Source organism: Scyliorhinus torazame, chromosome 5 (genome assembly GCF_047496885.1).
Source record: "Scyliorhinus torazame isolate Kashiwa2021f chromosome 5, sScyTor2.1, whole genome shotgun sequence".
NCBI classification, from domain to species: Eukaryota; Metazoa; Chordata; class Chondrichthyes; order Carcharhiniformes; family Scyliorhinidae; genus Scyliorhinus; species Scyliorhinus torazame.
This window is the reverse complement of record NC_092711.1, coordinates 325,839,275-325,857,231: the sequence shown is the minus strand read 5'-3', so window position 1 is coordinate 325,857,231 and position 17,957 is coordinate 325,839,275. Positions and strand designations below refer to the sequence as shown.

Genomic DNA, 17,957 nt, shown 5'->3' with positions numbered 1-17,957 from the left:
AGAAACTGTTCCCCTAATCGGAAGGACTAAGAATAAAGGAGCAAAATGTAGGGTGAATGGGAGATGCAGCAACAATGACTTGAGGAAAAACCTATGTACACGGCCAATAGGATTCTCAGGGGGTTTGACAGGGTCGATGCTGCGAGGATGTTGCCTCTTGTGGGAGAGTCTAGGACCAGAGGGCAGAATCTCAGAGTAAAGGGGTCACACATTTAAGACAGAGATGAGGAGGAATTTCTTCTCTCAGAGAGTAGAGAATCTGTGGGATTCTTTACCGCAGAAGGTTGTACTGGTCATAAAGCATGTTCAAGACTGAGAAGGGCAGATTTTCAATCAGTAAGGGAATCGAGGGCTGTTGACGTTAGGCGGTAGAGTGGAGCTGAGGATATCAGAGCCAACATGGTCTTATTGAATGGCGCAGCTGACTTGAAGCATCAAATGGTCTACTCCATGGATCATGGATCTGGAATTAACTGCCTCGTGTGCGATGGGAGGCAGATTCAAACGTGGCTTTCAAAAAGCAACTGGACAATTACCTAAAGAGGAAAAACATGCATGGCAATGGGGAGAACACAGGTGGAGGAGAACTAGTCGAGTTGACCTCAACTCCCGAGGTGCCGTAGCTATTCTATGATACAATCAAATTGGATGAAGTGGAGAGTTTTTGAATCCATCTAGGAAATATTCTCCATTATGATGTTTTGCAATTCAGAAATGTCCAAGAGGTGGAGACTGCTACACGTCAGCAAAGAATCAAACACCCCGACCATTTAGCTGAAATTGTCAGAACTGCATTGACCATTCCTGTGCTTCACGATCACACTCAGCACAGTTAGTGGAATTTAAATGAAAGTCAATATGATAAAGGATGGTCTATCATCTTTTCCTGCTTAGACTGAGAGCCAAAATACACCAGTCAATAATCACAGCAGCTGGCAGTTTCACCAAATGGTCCGAGAAGATTGGGACTGATTCATACTCTAAGATTAAGGCAATGGACCAATCATTACTGACTTGCACAGTTTGTTGCACTACTGGCTGGAGAAGGAATCTTTGGAGATTCATGCCCCTCTTAAACATCTGGACAAGCTGACTGCATTCAGCATCCATCTTTACAAATGTGAAACAGGTTAATCTGTTTACATTAATCCAATCAGGAGACCAATGTGCGAGTGAGGGATAGCAAAATGCAAGTCCTTAACTGTGGCCCATTCAGCCCAAGAAACCAGATCAATCGTTTACAATCAGTTATTCCGATTTAAGTAGACACCCTAGCTTTAAGAGGCGGGTTTACCATCCTTCATCGCTGTAGCTCGGTGTAAAGGTACACACTTGAATTATAAGATGGTCATCTGCTGAAGAGTAACACAATACTTTGAAGTTAAATCTACAACACAACTGGCATGTCCACATGTGTGTTATCCAAAAGCAGCCCACTTACTTTTGTCAGGAGAGTTTAGGAGTGCTGTGGAGGATGAAGACAGACGTTTGCTCATCCCTGGCTGTACCTGCTTCATGACGTTGGCAGTGGATGGAGAACGCTTGTCTATAGCTGCAGCAAGAAAATAAGATCAGAGATCATTGAGACACAAGTTTATACACAGCACTGGTAACTACTTAAACACCCATTTTTATCCCGCATATTTGAGATATATTTTATCCTGAAAACATTCGCTGGACGAGGAAATTTCCATCATTTCGCTGAACTGCATTATGAACTGAAAGGTGAAGTGGGTCTGGAGTTTACCCCTTTGAAAATTATCACTAAATGCCAGAAAATGGAAAACAAGATTTTCACCTTAAGTAAAAAAGGTATGGTTACAATTTGCTTACAACGGTGACAGTTAACATTCCCAGTCATGTTCATTTGCCTCAAACCGGTTTATCGTGTCATTTTGCTTATTTCAACAAGTTGCAGTGCGCTGTTGAATTTTGTTCCAGTGTAGTGCCCTGTGTCAGTCGGGGTAAACACACCCAGCAGGCAGCCCATTCCAGTTCTATAGTGAAGTCCAACCCTACTCCAAACAGCCAATTTCCACTGCCCACACCACTTCCAGTTTAAACTGGTTCAAACTGTCTCACACGTCTCACGCTCCGGATCAAGAATACTCAAAACTCATTTCATGAAGGAGTCGAATGGAGGGGAAACGCTGTATTAAGAGTTTGGCTCAAACTCAAAATGGGCCCCCGAGGTGCAAGTGCCCCAACACACTACACTCCTCAATCCATTGTAAACACAATCCATTGTATTTAATTATTTAAAACATCATAACATATGGGATAACATAACAAGGGAATTCAACATATTGATGTTGTGTGACTAGGAGCAGAGACAACCCCGGCAACTATAGACCGGTGAGCCTCACGTCTGTAGTGGGTAAAGTCTTGGAGGGGATAAGAAGAGACAAGATTTATAATCATCTAGATAGGAATAATATGATCAGGGATAGTCAGCATGGCTTTGTGAAGGGTAGGTCATGCCTCACAAACCTTATTGAGTTCTTTGAGAAGGTGACTGAACAGGTAGACGAGGGTAGAGCAGTTGATGTGGTGTATATGGATTTCAGCAAAGCGTTTGATAAGGTTCCCCACAGTAGGCTATTGCAGAAAATACGGAGGCTGGGGATTGAGGGTGATTTAGAGATGTGGATCAGAAATTGGCTAGCTGAAAGAAGACAGAGGGTGGTGGTTGATGGGAAATGTTCAGAATGGAGTACAGTCACAAGTGGAGTACCACAAGGATCTGTTCTGGGGCCGTTGCTGTTTGTCATTTTTATCAATGACCTAGAGGAAGGCGCAGAAGGGTGGGTGAGTAAATTTGCAGACGATACTAAAGTCGGTGGTGTTGTCGATAGTGTGGAAGGATGTAGCAGGTTACAGAGGGATATAGATAAGCTGCAGAGCTGGGCTGAGAGGTGGCAAATGGAGTTTAATGTAGAGAAGTGTGAGGTGATTCACTTTGGAAGGAATAACAGGAATATTTGGTTAATGGTAAAGTTCTTGAAAGTGTGGATGAGCAGAGGGATCTAGGTGTCCATGTACATAGATCCCTGAAAGTTGCCACCCAGGTTGATAGGGTTGTGAAGAAGGCCTATGGAGTGTTGGCCTTTATTGGTAGAGGGATTGAGTTCCGGAGTCGGGAGGTCATGTTGCAGCTGTACAAAACTCTGGTACGGCCGCATTTGGAGTATTGCGTACAGTTCTGGTCACCGCATTATAGGAAGGACGTGGAGGCTTTGGAGCGGGTGCAGAGGAGATTTACCAGGATGTTGCCTGGTATGGAGGGAAAATCTTATGAGGAAAGGCTGATGGACTTGAGGTTGTTTTCGTTGGAGAGAAGAAGGTTAAGAGGAGACTTAATAGAGGCATACAAAATGATCAGGGGGGTTGGATAGGGTGGACAGTGAGAGCCTTCCCCCGCGGATGGAAATGGCTGGCACGAGGGGACATAACTTTAAACTGAGGGGTAATTGATATAGGACAGAGGTCAGAAGTAGGTTCTTTACACAAAGAGTAGTGAGGCCGTGGAATGCCCTACCTGCTACAGTAGTGAACTCGCCAACATGGAGGGCATTTAAAAGTTTATTGGATAAACATATGGATGATAATTGCATAGTGTAGGTTAAATGGCTTTTGTTTCGGTGCTACATCTTGTACCGAAGGGCCTGTACTGCGCTGTATTGTTCTATGTTCTATGTTCCACAGTTCCAGGTATATCGCTAACGAATGTTTAGTTCAATAAGCATCATAAACCAGAAAACATGACAGTCATAGAAAGAGAAAGATACAATTAGGGGTTAAGTGTGATTTCTACATGTTCATTGATGCAGTTTGACCCATAGCTAACTTTAAAAATCTCTAAATCATGTTGCAGCACTTGTCTGAACTATTATATCAGACAGGTATGAGAATAACGAATGTTTTCAGGATAAAATACCATTTTACAATTCCGGTTAACAAACCTGGTGCATGCATCCATTCCCAATATTTGTAGGGTAAAAAGCAAATATTCCATGCTGATAGTGCCCAAGATTAGTTTCCCTTTTATATCCAGCTTTAAAAAAAAGTTAGTTTGCAACATTAACAAATAAGGTGAATATTAATTTTCAGCAAGCAGGAATCATAGTTCCAAACCAGAACCATCTTCAGTGGAAGCCTGAGAGTCTGAGGAAGGAGGGGGGCAGTCAGACAAATTTAAAGATGGAGTTAAGGAATGTTCAGGAACACCTAAACAAGAGAGAAATTATAATTTAACAAAATCAAAGCAGGTTAATAGATAAACATCAGTGACAGTAAAAATAAGGTGATTAATATCGACAGGGGAATAATCCAGGTAAACGGAGAGTCAAAACAAAATGAGATATTGGTCCTGATTGCCTCAAGCTTCATATTCCATCTCCCATTCACACACATTCCCACCTAATTCCATCTCCCATTCACACACATTCCCACCTAATTCCATCTCCCATTCACACACATTCCCACCTAATTCCATCTCCCATTCACACACATTCCCACCTAATTCCATCTCCCATTCACACACATTCCCACCTAATTCCATCTCCCATTCACACACATTCCCACCTAATTCCATCTCCCATTCACACATTCCCACCTAATTCCATCTCCCATTCACACACATTCCCACCTAATTCCATCTCCCATTCACACACATTCCCACCTAATTCCATCTCCCATTCACACACATTCCCACCTAATTCCATCTCCCATTCACACACATTCCCACCTAATTCCATCTCCCATTCACACACATTCCCACCTAATTCCATCTCCCATTCACACACATTCCCACCTAATTCCATCTCCCATTCACACACATTCCCACCTAATTCCATCTCCCATTCACACACATTCCCACCTAATTCCATCTCCCATTCACACACATTCCCACCTAATTCCATCTCCCATTCACACACATTCCCACCTAATTCCATCTCCCATTCACACACATTCCCACCTAATTCCATCTCCCATTCACACACATTCCCACCTAATTCCATCTCCCATTCACACACATTCCCACCTAATTCCATCTCCCATTCACACACATTCCCACCTAATTCCATCTCCCATTCACACACATTCCCACCTAATTCCACTCTGGAACATTGCTTACACCGAACTCTCATCTCCACTGCATCCATACACTCCCATTCAGCACCTCCCTATCTCAGCTGCACTAATACAAACTCTACAACTCCACTGTATACACGTTAGGGAAGCTACAATTAGTGAGAGTTGTTCAGTTCTATCTTGTACTGGGAGCTCCATGCCTGCTGACGGAGGTCGCAGTGCAAACATGTGCCAAGTTGCTCGGGTTCCTTTAGAGGCTGCTTCAAGCCGGAGGATAGATAGTTGTTTGTTTCTGTTATAATTAGGAGGTTTATAAGGAGTCATGTTTTACTATTGGGCCTTTAATTTAAGGTAAATGATGGGGCCATGTGGTCCGTTCTGAAGTTTGTCTAACGCATGGTGGTGCAGTGGTTAGTGCTGCTGCCTCACAGCACCAGGGATCCAGGTTCGATTCCGGCTTTGAGTGACGGTGTGGAGTTTGCATATTCTCCTAGTGTCTGCATAGGTTTCCTCTGGGTGCTCCGGCTTCCTCCCACAGTCCAAAGATGGGCAGGTTGGGTGGAATTCTGGGGTTACAGGGTAGGGGCCTAGGTAGGGTGCTCTTTTGGAGGGTTGGTGCAGATTCAATGGGCCGAATGGCCTCCTTCTGCATTGTAAGGACACTATGGAACTAACAACAGGCTTGGGTGGTTTCCTGATTAGAGATCAAAGGGAGGCTTAGATTGTTTTACTGAGAAGAAGGTACAAGACAATGGTAGCTGCCTCTGCATTAGCATGGTACTGAGAGTTTCCAAAGTCTCAGAAAAGTGTTGAGAATGTTGGCTTGTGAACAGTTTTGTGTTTTAAATAGTCCATTTACTTCCAAAATGAAAGAAAGCAGGACTTCCAAAGATTATTAGCAATTTCCATCTAGATATAAGGCCCATGTGCATCACGTTGTCATGGGGAAGGATGCAGAGAAAGCCATTGTAAAGATCGGGTTACAGACTTTCCTGTAATATCCCTGGCAGTGCTGTTGAGTTTGCCAGGATCTGGGGGCAAACAGTTGAAGATCAAACAAAAGTTTCTCTGGTCTGCCGCGTAGTAATGCTGGTGGAAGCTTGCTAGGATTGAAAAGGACAAACTCGTGGGAAGTTTCAACGAGGTTGGAGGAGTCACCTGGCCTAGGCTAGAAGGAGAATCTCTGAGAAAATAAACTTCAAAGTTCTTAGACTGTAGTAAAGAATAGCACACAGGAATGAACCTTCAGGAGCTAAGGGTCACTTTGAATTGATTCTTGAAAAATTGAATATCTACGTAAAGGACAGTGCAAAATACACCTGTAGAGTGTGCTTTATCAGTTAGGCTTACGGGAGATTCCATTCTGTGGTTTAAAGGATAAGCTACCTAGGAAGATAATGTTTAGTTAATAATACCTGTCGTGATTTTAGTCGTTTGTTACAGTTAATATTTCGAATGACGTCTGAAAACATTAAAGCTTGACTTGTTATTCTTTTTGCTGTTTATTGGAAGCTGAATTTCTTTTGGAATGTTATTGCTGTTACAGGATATCAGAACAATTTGTTGTGCAGGTCCTGACCTTCTGAGATGAATCTCTGTCTTAGTTGTCTTTCTCTTAGATGTAGCTCGGCTGGCTCCTGCAAGGCCACGGTGTCTCCAGAAAGCGGAGCTTGTGTAAACTATCGGATGTCTTTGATTCAATGGACCTTAGGCTGATGGCACAATGGTCGGAATATGGCAACCTCTAGTTAGGTAAGGTTGAAAGTTGGTTATCCTGTTTTTGAACTCATCGCTTGTTACACAATATTCTCTGCAGCCGTCTCGTTGCACCATGTGTTGTCTTTGAGTACAATTTCCTCTAATAAATCCACAGTGGGCTAAACAGCTGTCTTGTAATGCAGAACAAGGCCAGCAGCGCAAGTTCAATCCCCGTACCAGCCTCCCCGAACAGGCGCCGGAATGTGGCGACTAGGGGCTTTTCACAGTAACTTCATTGAAGCCTACTTGTGACAATAAGCGATTATAATTGTTATAAGTGAAAGATTGTGCATCTAGAACTCTTATTCCTGGGATAAGGAAGACATTTACAACACTCTAAACTCATTCATCCTGCACCCCCCCCCCCCCCCCCCCCCCAAGGCCCTCTCCAATGCATTGAATTCCAAACAATTGTCCATGGTGACAATTATCCACAACCACATTCCCTGCACCCTACCACTCCAGCCCCATGCTCCAGCTCATAAACCTCCACATCCATATGTGGATACATGAGGTTATCCAGTGTGGTAGCAATAATAGGAAGGCAGGTTATTATCTGAATGGCTACAGATTGAGAGATGGGAATGTGCAGCCAGCGCCCCGGTCCCCGCCAGCACCCTGTACCCCGCCAGCGCCCCGGTCCCCGCCAGCGCCCCGGACGGTCCCCGCCAGCGCCCCGGACGGTCCCCGCCAGCGCCCCGGACGGTCCCCGCCAGCGCCCCGGACGGTCCCCGCCAGCGCCCCGGACGGTCCCCGCCAGCGCCCCGGACGGTCCCCGCCAGCGCCCCGGACGGTCCCCGCCAGCGCCCCGGACGGTCCCCGCCAGCGCCCCGGACGGTCCCCGCCAGCGCCCCGGACGGTCCCCGCCAGCGCCCCGGACGGTCCCCGCCAGCGCCCCGGACGGTCCCCGCCAGCGCCCCGGACGGTCCCCGCCAGCGCCCCGGACGGTCCCCGCCAGCGCCCCGGACGGTCCCCGCCAGCGCCCCGGACGGTCCCCGCCAGCGCCCCGGACGGTCCCCGCCAGCGCCCCGGACGGTCCCCGCCAGCGCCCCGGACGGTCCCCGCCAGCGCCCCGGACGGTCCCCGCCAGCGCCCCGGACGGTCCCCGCCAGCGCCCCGGACGGTCCCCGCCAGCGCCCCGGACGGTCCCCGCCAGCGCCCCGGACGGTCCCCGCCAGCGCCCCGGACGGTCCCCGCCAGCGCCCCGGACGGTCCCCGCCAGCGCCCCGGACGGTCCCCGCCAGCGCCCCGGACGGTCCCCGCCAGCGCCCCGGACGGTCCCCGCCAGCGCCCCGGACGGTCCCCGCCAGCGCCCCGGACGGTCCCCGCCAGCGCCCCGGACGGTCCCCGCCAGCGCCCCGGACGGTCCCCGCCAGCGCCCCGGACGGTCCCCCCCAGCGCCCCGGACGGTCCCCGCCAGCGCCCCGGACGGTCCCCGCCAGCGCCCCGGACGGTCCCCGCCAGCGCCCCGGACCCCGCCAGCGCCCCGGACCCCGCCAGCGCCCCGGACCCCGCCAGCGCCCCGGACCCAGCCAGCGCCCCGGACCCAGCCAGCGCCCCGGACCCCGCCAGCGCCCCGGACCCCGCCAGCGCCCCGGACCCCGCCAGCGCCCCGGACCCAGCCAGCGCCCCGGACCCAGCCAGCGCCCCGGACCCAGCCAGCGCCCCGGACCCCGCCAGCGCCCCGGACCCCGCCAGCGCCCCGGACCCCGCCAGCGCCCCGACTGCTCCCCAGACCTGGAATACCTGACCGTGAAGTGCCGCCCATATCATCTTCCACGTGAGTTCACTTCAGCCATTATCACAGCGGTCTACATCCCACCCCAGGCAGAAGTGAGGAAGGCCCTGGACGAACTATACACAGTTATAAACAACTACGAAACAGAACACCCGGAGGCCTTGCTCATCGTGGCCGGAGACTTCAACAAGGCCAACCTCGAGTGTCCTGCCAAAATTCCACCAGCACATCTCCTGTCTCACCAGGGGCGACAACACTCTTGACCATTGCTACTCAAAAATCAAGGCCGCCTACCGTTCCATCCCCGGACCACACTTTGGGAAATCAGACCATAAGACGGTGCTCCTTCTCCCGGCATACAAGCAGAAACTCAAGCGGGAGAATCCAGCTAAGAAGGTTGCGCAGTGCTGGTCCGAGGAAACAGAAGAGCTCTTACGTGACTGCTTAGAGACAGTGGACTGGTCCATATTTAAGAGCTCAGCGACCAACTTAAATGAGTATGCTACCACCGTCACAAACTTCATCAGCAAATGTGTGGACAACTGCGTGACAAAGAAAGCAGTACGTATGTTCCCCAACCGGAAACCATGGCTCAATTGTGAGATTGACTCCCTACTGAAGGACAGATCTGAGGCGTTCAAGGCAGACGACCCTGACCTATACAAGAAATCCAGGTACGACCTCCGCAAAGCCATCCGGAATGCCAAGAGAGGATATCAAACCAAGCTAGAGTCACAGACAGACTCTCGGCGGTTGTGGCAAGGACTAAACAACGTAACGGGCTACAAAGCGAAGCCGAACAGTATCTCTGGCAGCAGCGCACCCCTCCCCGATGAACTCAATGCTTTCTATGCTCGGTTCCAGCAGGTAAGCAACAATCCACTGTCGAGTGCCCCAGCAGCCCCTAATTCACCCAAACCCACCATCACAGCTTCCAAAGTCAGATTGGCCTACCTGAAAGTGAACCCTCGGAAGGCGACGGGCCCAGACGGGATCCCTGGTCGTGCACTCAGAGCCTGCGCGGACCAGCTGGCAGAGGTATTCACGGACATCTTTAACCTGTCCCTACTCCACTCAGAGATCCCCACCTGCTTCAAGAAGACCACCATCATACCGGTGCCGAAGAAGAACCAGGCAATGTGCCTCAATGTCTACCGTCCGGGGGCCCTGACTTCAGTCGTAATGAAGTGCTTCGAGAGGTTGATCATGAAGTGCATCACCTCCATACTCCCAGAACGCCTTGATCCACTGCAATTCACATACCGCTGCAACCGGTCCACATCAGACACCATTTCCCTGGCCCTACACTCATCCCTAGAGCATCTCGAAAACAAGGACTCCTACATCAGACTCCTATTTATTGACTACAGCTCCCCCTTCAACACCATAATCCCAGCCAAGCTCAGATCAAAGCTCCAAAACCTAGGACTTGGCTCCCCACTCTGCAGTGAGAATGAACAACACCTCCTCCACAATAGTCTTCAATACCGGGGCTCCACAAGGCTGCGTACTTAGCCCCCTACTCTACTCCCTGTACACACACGACTGCGTGGCAAAACTTGGTTCCAACTCCATCTACAAGTTTGCTGACGATACGACCATAGTGGGCCGGATCTCGAATAACAACGAGTCAGAATATAGGAGGGAGATAGAGAACCTAGTGGAGTGGTGCAGCGACAACAATCTCTCCCTCAATGCCAGCAAAACTAAAGAGCTGGTAATTGACTTCAGGAAGCAAAGTACTGTACACACCCCTGTCAGCATCAACAGGGCCGAGGTGGAGATGGTTAGCAGTTTCAAATTCCTAGGGGTGCACATCTCCAAAAATCTGTCCTGGTCCACCCACGTCGACGCTACCACCAAGAAAGCACAACAGCACCTATACTTCCTCAGGAAACTATGGAAATTCGGCATGTCCACATTAACCCATACCAACTTTTACAGATGCACCATAGAAAGCATCCTATCGGGCTGCATCACAGCCTGGTATGGCAACTGCTCGTCCCAGGACTGCAAGAAACTTCAGAGAGTCGTGAACACAGCCCAGTCCATCACACGAACCTGCCTCCCATCCATTGACCCCGTCTACACCTCCCGCTGCCTGGGGAAAGTGGGAAGTATAAACAAAGACCCCTCCCACCCGGCTTACTCACTCTTCCAACTTCTTTGCACCGAGTGCTGAATTTGGTGCATTTGAGTGCTATAGTGAGAGTTTGGTGACTGAGGGAGTATAAGGCTTCATTTTTATCTAAAGTCTAGTCTTTCTTTTATTTAGTTAATCAACTTAAAAGTTGCTGTTTGGTTTAGAAGAAGGTGAATTTTCAATCAGCTTTAAACAAAGCTTCTACTTGTAGGCATTTGCAGCTGGAGCTTGTTAATTAGTTAATTGGATTATGCCAGTTTTCAGAGGCTAGATTCACAGTATAAAAGTGATCCCCTACAGTGCAGACTTTGTTTGCACTGAGTGCTGAATTTGGTGCATTTGAGTGCGATAGTGAGAGTCTGGTGACCGAGGGAGTGCTGAATTTGGTGCATTTGAGTGCTATAGTGAGAGTTTGATGACTGAGGGAGTGCTGAATTTGGTGCATTTGAGTGCTATAGTGAGAGTTTGGTGACTGAGGGAGTTAGGTGAGGAGGGAGTAAGGTGCCCCTTTCATTTTCTTTCCTACATTTCCGCAAAGAGTGAGAAGAGAGCCACGAGTTTACAGAGAGTGCAGCTGACTGGGAGCAGAGTCGGAGGGCGGAGGTCCAGTTGGTCCACAGGGCAGCTATATTCTGTAAGGTAAGAGGGGATGGAGGCTAGGCCAGTTGCATGCTCCTCCTGTAGGATGTGGGTGATGAGGGATACCACCGGTGTCCCCGCTGACTATACCTGCGGGAAGTGCACCCAACTCCACGTGTTAGGGAACTGGAGCTGAAGCTGGATGAACATCGGATCATCCGGGAGGCAGAGGGGGTGATTGAGAAGAGTTACAGGGAGGTAACCACACCCAAGGTACAGGACAAGAATAGCTGGGTTACAGTCAGGGGAAAACAAACAAACAGGCAGACAGTGCAGGGATCCCTCGTGGCCCTTCAAAACAAGTATACCGTTTTGGATGCTGTTGGGGGGGATGACCTACCGGGGGAAGGCCCTAGCGGCCAGGTCTCTGGCACTGAGTCTGGCTCTGGGGCTCAGAAGGAAAGGGGGGAGAATAGAAAAGCAATAGTTGTAGGAGATTCAATGGTTAGGGGAATAGATAGGAGATTCTGTGGTCGCGAGCGAGACTCCCGGAAGGTATGTTGCCTCCCGGGTGCCAGGGCCAGGGATGTCTCGGATCGTGTCTTCAGGATCCTTAAGGGGGAGGGGGAGCAGCCAGAAGTCGTGGTGCACATTGGTACTAACGACATAGGTAGGAAAAGGGGCGTGGAGGTAATAAACGAGTTTAGGGAGTTAGGCTGGAAGTTAAAAGCCAGGACAGACAGAGTTGTCATCTCTGGTTTGTTGCCGGTGCCACGTGATAGCGAGGCTAGGAAGAGGGAGAGAGTGCAGCTGAACACGTGGCTGCAAGAATGGTGTAGGAGGGAGGGCTTCAGGGATTTGGATAATTGGAGCGCATTCTGGGGAAGGTGGGACCTGTACAAGCAGGACGGGTTGCATCTGAACCAGAGGGGCACCAATATCCTGGGAGGGAGGTTTTCCAGTACTCTTCGGGAGGGTTTAAACTAATTTTGCAGGGGAATGGGAACCGGATTTGTAGTCCAGCAACTAAGGTAGCCGATATTCAGGACGCCAAAGCGTGTAATGAGGCAGCGGGGAAGGGAACACTGACAAAGGAGAGTACTTGCAGGCACGGAGATGGGTTGAAGTGTGTATACTTCAACGCAAGAAGTATCAGGAATAAGGTGGGTGAACTTAAGGCATGGATCGGTACTTGGGACTACGATGTGGTGGCCATCACGGAAACTTGGATAGAAGAGGGGCAGAAACGGTTGTTGGAGGTCCCTGGTTATAGATGTTTCAATAAGATTAGGGATGGTGGTAAAAGAGGTGGGGCGGGTGGCATTGTTAATTAGAGATAGTATAACAGCTGCAGAAAGGCAGTTCGAGGATTATCAGCCTACTGAGGTAGTATGGGTTGAAGTCAGAAATAGGAAAGGAGCAGTCACCTTGTTAGGAGTTTTCTATAGGACCCCCAATAGTAGCAGAGATGTGGAGGAACAGATTGGGAAATAGATTTTGGAAAGGTGCAGAAGTCACAGGGTAGTAGTCATGGGTGACTTTAACTTCCCAAACATTGAGTGGAAACTCTTTAGATCAAATAGTTTGGATGGGGTGGTGTTTGTGCAGTGTGTCCAGGAAGCTTTTCTAACACAGTATGTAGATTGTCCGACCAGAGGAGGGGCCATATTGGATTTGGTACTTGGTAATGAACCAGGGCAAGTGATAGATTTGTTAATGGGGGAGCATTTTGGAGATAATGACCACAATTCTGTGACTTTCACTTTAGTAATGGAGAGGGATAGGTGCGTGCAACAGGGCAAGGTTTACAATTGGGGGAAGGGTAAATACAATGTTGTCAGACAAGAATTGAAGTGCATAAGTTGGGAACATATGCTGTCAGGGAAGGACACAAGTGAAATGTGGAACTTGTTCAAGGAACAGGTACTACGTGTCCTTGATATGTATGTCCCTGTCAGGCAGGGAAGAGATGGTCGAGTGAGGGAACCATGGTTGACAAGAGAGGTTGAATATCTTGTTAATAGGAAAAAGGAGACTTATGTAAGGCTAAGGAAACAAGGTTCAGACAGGGCATTGGAGGGATACAAGATAGCCAGGAGGGAACTGAAGAAAGGGAGTAGGAGAGCTAAGAGAGGGCATGAACAATCTTTGGCGGGTAGGATCAAGGAAAACCCCAAGGCCTTTTACACATATGTGAGAAATATGAGAATGACTAGAGCAAGGGTAGGTGCGATCAAGGACAGTAGCGGGAGATTGTGTATTGAGTCTGAAGAGATAGGAGAGGTCTTGAACGAGTACTTTTCTTCTGTATTTACAAATGAGAGGGGCCATATTGTTGGAGAGGACAGTGTGAAACAGACTGGTAAGCTCGAGGAAATACTTGTTAGGAAGGAAGATGTGTTGGGCATTTTGAAAAACTTGAGGATAGACAAGTCCCCCGGGCCTGACGGGATATATCCAAGGATTCTATGGGAAGCAAGAGATGAAATTGCAGAGCCGTTGGCAATGATCTTTTCGTCCTCACTGTCAACAGGGGTGGTACCAGGGGATTGGAGAGTGGCGAATGTCGTGCCCCTGTTCAAAAAAGGGACTAGGGATAACCCTGGGAATTACAGGCCAGTTAGTCTTACTTCGGTGGTAGGCAAAGTCATGGAAAGGGTACTGAAGGACTGTATTTCTGAGCATCTGGAAAGACACTGCTTGATTAGGGATAGTCAGCACGGATTTGTGAGGGGTAGGTCTTGCCTTACAAATCTTATTGAATTCTTTGAGGAGGTGACCAAGCATGTGGATGAAGGTAAAGCAGTGGATGTAGTGTACATGGATTTTAGTAAGGCATTTGATAAGGTTTCTCATGATAGGCTTATGCAGAAAGTAAGGAGGCATGGGATAGTGGGAAATTTGGCCAGTTGGATAACAAACTGGCTAACCAATAGAAGTCAGAGAGTGGTGGTGGATGGCAAATATTCAGCCTGGAGCCCAGTTACCAGTGGCGTACCGCAGGGATCAGTTCTGGGTCCTCTGCTGTTTGTGATTTTCATTAATGACTTGGATGAGGGAGTTGAAGGGTGGGTCAGTAAATTTGCCGACAATACGAAGATTGGTGGAGTTGTGGATAGTGAGGAGGGCTGTTGTCGGCTGCAAAGAGACATAGATAGGATGCAGAGCTGGGCTGAGAAGTGGCAGATGGAGTTTAACCCTGAAAAGTGTGAGGTTGTCCATTTTGGAAGGACAAATATGAATGCGGAATACAGGGTTAACGGTACAGTTCTTGGCAATGTGGAGGACCAGAGAGATCTTGGGGTCTATGTTCATACATCTTTGAAAGTTGCCACTCAAGTGGATAGAGCTGTGAAGAAGGCCTATGGTGTGCTCGCGTTCATTAACAGAGGGATTGAATTGAAGAGCCGTGAGGTGATGATGCAGCTGTACAAAACTTTGGTAAGGCCACATTTGGAGTACTGTGCGCAGTTCTGGTCGCCTCACTTTAGGAAGGATGTGGAAGCTTTGGAAAAGGTGCAAAGGGGATTTACCAGGATGTTGCCTGGAATGGAGAGTAGGTCTTACGAGGAAAGGTTGAAGGTGCTAGGCCTTTTCTCATTAAAATGGAGAAGGATGAGGGGTGACTTGATAGAGGTTTATAAGATGATCAGGGGAATAGATAGAGTAGACAGTCAGAGACTTTTTCCCCAGGTGGAACAAACAATTACAAGTTACAAGTGGCGTACCACAAGGATCTGTTCTGGGGCCGTTGCTGTTTGTCATTTTTACCAATGACCTAGAGGAAGGCGCAGAAGGGTGGGTGAGTAAATTTGCAGACGACACTAAAGTCGGTGGTGTTGTCGACAGTGTGGAAGGATGTAGCAGGTTACAGAGGGACATAGATAAACTGCAGAGCTGGGCTGAGAGGTGGCAAATGGAGTTTAATGTAGAGAAGTGTGAGGTGATTCACTTTGGAAGGAATAACAGGAATGCGGAATATTTGGCTAATGGTAAAGTTCTTGGAAGTGTGGATGAGCAGAGGGATCTAGGTGTCCATGTACATAGATCCCTGAAAGTTGCCACCCAGGTTGGTAGGGTTGTGAAGAATGCCTATGGAGTGTTGGCCTTTATTGGTAGAGGGATTGAGTTCCGGAGTCAGGAGGTCATGTTGCAGCTGTACAAAACTCTGGTACGGCCACATTTGGAGTATTGCGTACAGTTCTGGTCACCGCATTATAGGAAGGACGTGGAGGCTTTGGAGCGGGTGCAGAGGAGATTTACCAGGATGTTGCCTGGTATGGAGGGAAAATCTTATGAGGAAAGGCTGATGGACTTGAGGTTGTTTTCGTTAGAGAGAAGAAGGTTAAGAGGAGACTTAATTGAGGCATACAAAATGATCAGGGGGTTAGATAGGGTGGACAGTGAGAGCCTTCTCCCGCGGATGGAAGTGGCTGGCACGAGGGGACATAGCTTTAAACTGAGGGGTAATAGATATAGGACAGAGGTAGGTTCTTTACGCAAAGAGTGGTGAGGCCGTGGAATGCCCTACCTGCAACAGTAGTGAACTCGCCAACATTGAGGGCATTTAAAAGTTTATTGGATAAGCATATGGATGATAATGGCATAGTGTAGGTTAGATGGCTTTTGTTTCGGTGCAACATCGTGGGCTGAAGGGCCTGTACTGCGCTGTACCGTTCTAAGTTCTAAGGGGACATAAATTTAAGGTGAAAGGTGGAAGATATAGGAGGGATATCAGAGGTAGGTTCTTTACCCAGAGAGTAGTGGGGGCATGGAATGCACTGCCTGTGGAAGTAGTTGAGTCGGAAACATTAGGGACCTTCAAGCAGCTATTGGATAGGTACATGGATTACGGTAAAATGATGTAGTGTAGATTTATTTGTTCTTAAGGGCAGCACGGTAGCACAGTGGTTAGCACAATTGCTTCACAGCTCCCTGGTCCCAGGTTCGATTCCGGCTTGGGTCACTGTCTGTGCGGAGTCTGCACATCCTCCCCGTGTCTGCGTGGGTTTCCTCCGGGTGCTCCGGCTTCCTCCCACAGTCCAAAGATGTGCAGCTTAGGTGGCTTGGCCATGATAAATTGCCCTTAGTGTCCAAAATTGCCCTTAGTGTTGGGTGGAGGTGTTGACTTTGGGTAGGGCGCTCTTTCCAAGAGCCGGTGCAGACTCAATGGGCCGAATGGCCTCCTTCTGCACTGTAAATTCAATGATTAATCTAGGACAAAGGTTCGGCACAACATCGTGGGCCGAAGGGCCTGTTCTGTGCTGGACTTTTCTATGTTCTATGTTCTTTCATCGGGCAGGAGATACAGAAGTCTGAGAACACGCACGAACAGACTCAAAAACAGCTTTTTCCCCACTGTCACCAGACTCCTAAACGACCCTCTTATGGACTGACCTCATTAACACTACACCCTGTATGCTTCACCCGATGCCAGTGCTTATGTAGTTACATTGGATACCTTGTGTTGCGCTATTATGTATTTTCTTTTATTCCCTTTTCTTCCCATGTATTTAGTGATCGGTTGAGCTGCTCGCAGAAAAATACTTTTCACTGTACCTCGGTACCCGTGACAATAAATAAATCCAATCCAATCCAACCTAACCTGGGTGTCCCCGTACACCAGTCACTGAAGGTAAGCAGCAGGTGGTAAAGATGGGAAATGGTATTTTGACTTTTCATAGCGAGAGGATTCGAGTACAGGAGCAGGGATGTCTTGCTGCAATTATACAGGAGCCTTGTTGAGGCCACACCTGGAGTATTGTGGGCAGTTTTGGTCTCCTTATCTGAGGAAGGATGTTCTTGCTGTGGAGGGAGAGCAGCAAAGGTTTACTAGCCTGATTCCTGAACTGGCGGGACCGATGTATGAATATGGATTGAATCGGTACGGACTATATTCGCTGAAGGTCAGAAGAATGAAGGGGGGTCTCATAGAAATCTATAAAATTCTAACAGTACAGAACAGGGTAGATGCAGGAAGGATGTTCCCGATGGTGGGTGTGTCCAGAACCAGGGGTCACAGTCTGAGGATATGGAGTAAACTATAGATGAGAAATTTCTTCACCCAGAGAGTGATGAGCCTGTGGAATTCATTACCACAGGAAGTAGTTGAGACTGAAACTTGGTATGTTTTCAAGGAGTTAGATATAGCTCTTGAATAAAGGGTATTGGGGGGAAATGGGAACAGGTAATAATAATAATAATCTTTGTTAGTGTCACAAGTAGGCTTACATTAACACTGCAATGAAGTTACTGTGAAGCAACAGTGCTAACCACTGTGCTACCGTGCTGTCCATATGGAGTTGGGTGATCAGCCATGATCATAATGAATGGCGGAACAGGCTCGAAGGGCCGAATGACCTTCTCCTGCTCCTATTTTCTATGTTTCCATGGAGTTGGCACCAGAATTGCACAGGTGCTGCTGAAAAGGGACTAGAATTGACTCGAATGGAGTCCGTTCTGCTGTAGCAAGATAATACTCTGCAGAGCTCATCACACAGGCAACAGCCCAGGCTTCACAGGCAACGGCGTGGATCCCACACTTGTGGTTGTTCTTGAAGGGCAGTTTGATAAATAATAGTGGCAGGGGAAAAGGATAGCGTTACAGAGCAGACAACATCGACCCGGAATTATTTGCATCTTTAG

The 17,957-nt window shown here is 48.6% G+C and overlaps 1 protein-coding gene across 11 annotated transcripts in view; it reads right to left on the bottom strand.

Moving 5' to 3' along the window:
• Positions 1 to 17,957, bottom strand: part of map7d3 (MAP7 domain containing 3) — a 171,617-nt gene that overhangs the window by 65,535 nt on the left and 88,125 nt on the right. For 7 of the 11 annotated variants that reach the window (XM_072505980.1, XM_072505982.1, XM_072505985.1 and 4 more), the window contains 2 exons: positions 4,135 to 4,227; positions 1,442 to 1,552 (listed from right to left, as the gene is read on the bottom strand). In XM_072505980.1, coding sequence (XP_072362081.1) covers positions 1,442 to 1,552; positions 4,135 to 4,227 — 204 coding nt within the window. The remainder of the gene's footprint in view (positions 1 to 1,441; positions 1,553 to 4,134; positions 4,228 to 17,957) is intronic. The other 4 variants (XM_072505984.1, XM_072505990.1, XM_072505991.1 and 1 more) reach the window with 2 other exon arrangements.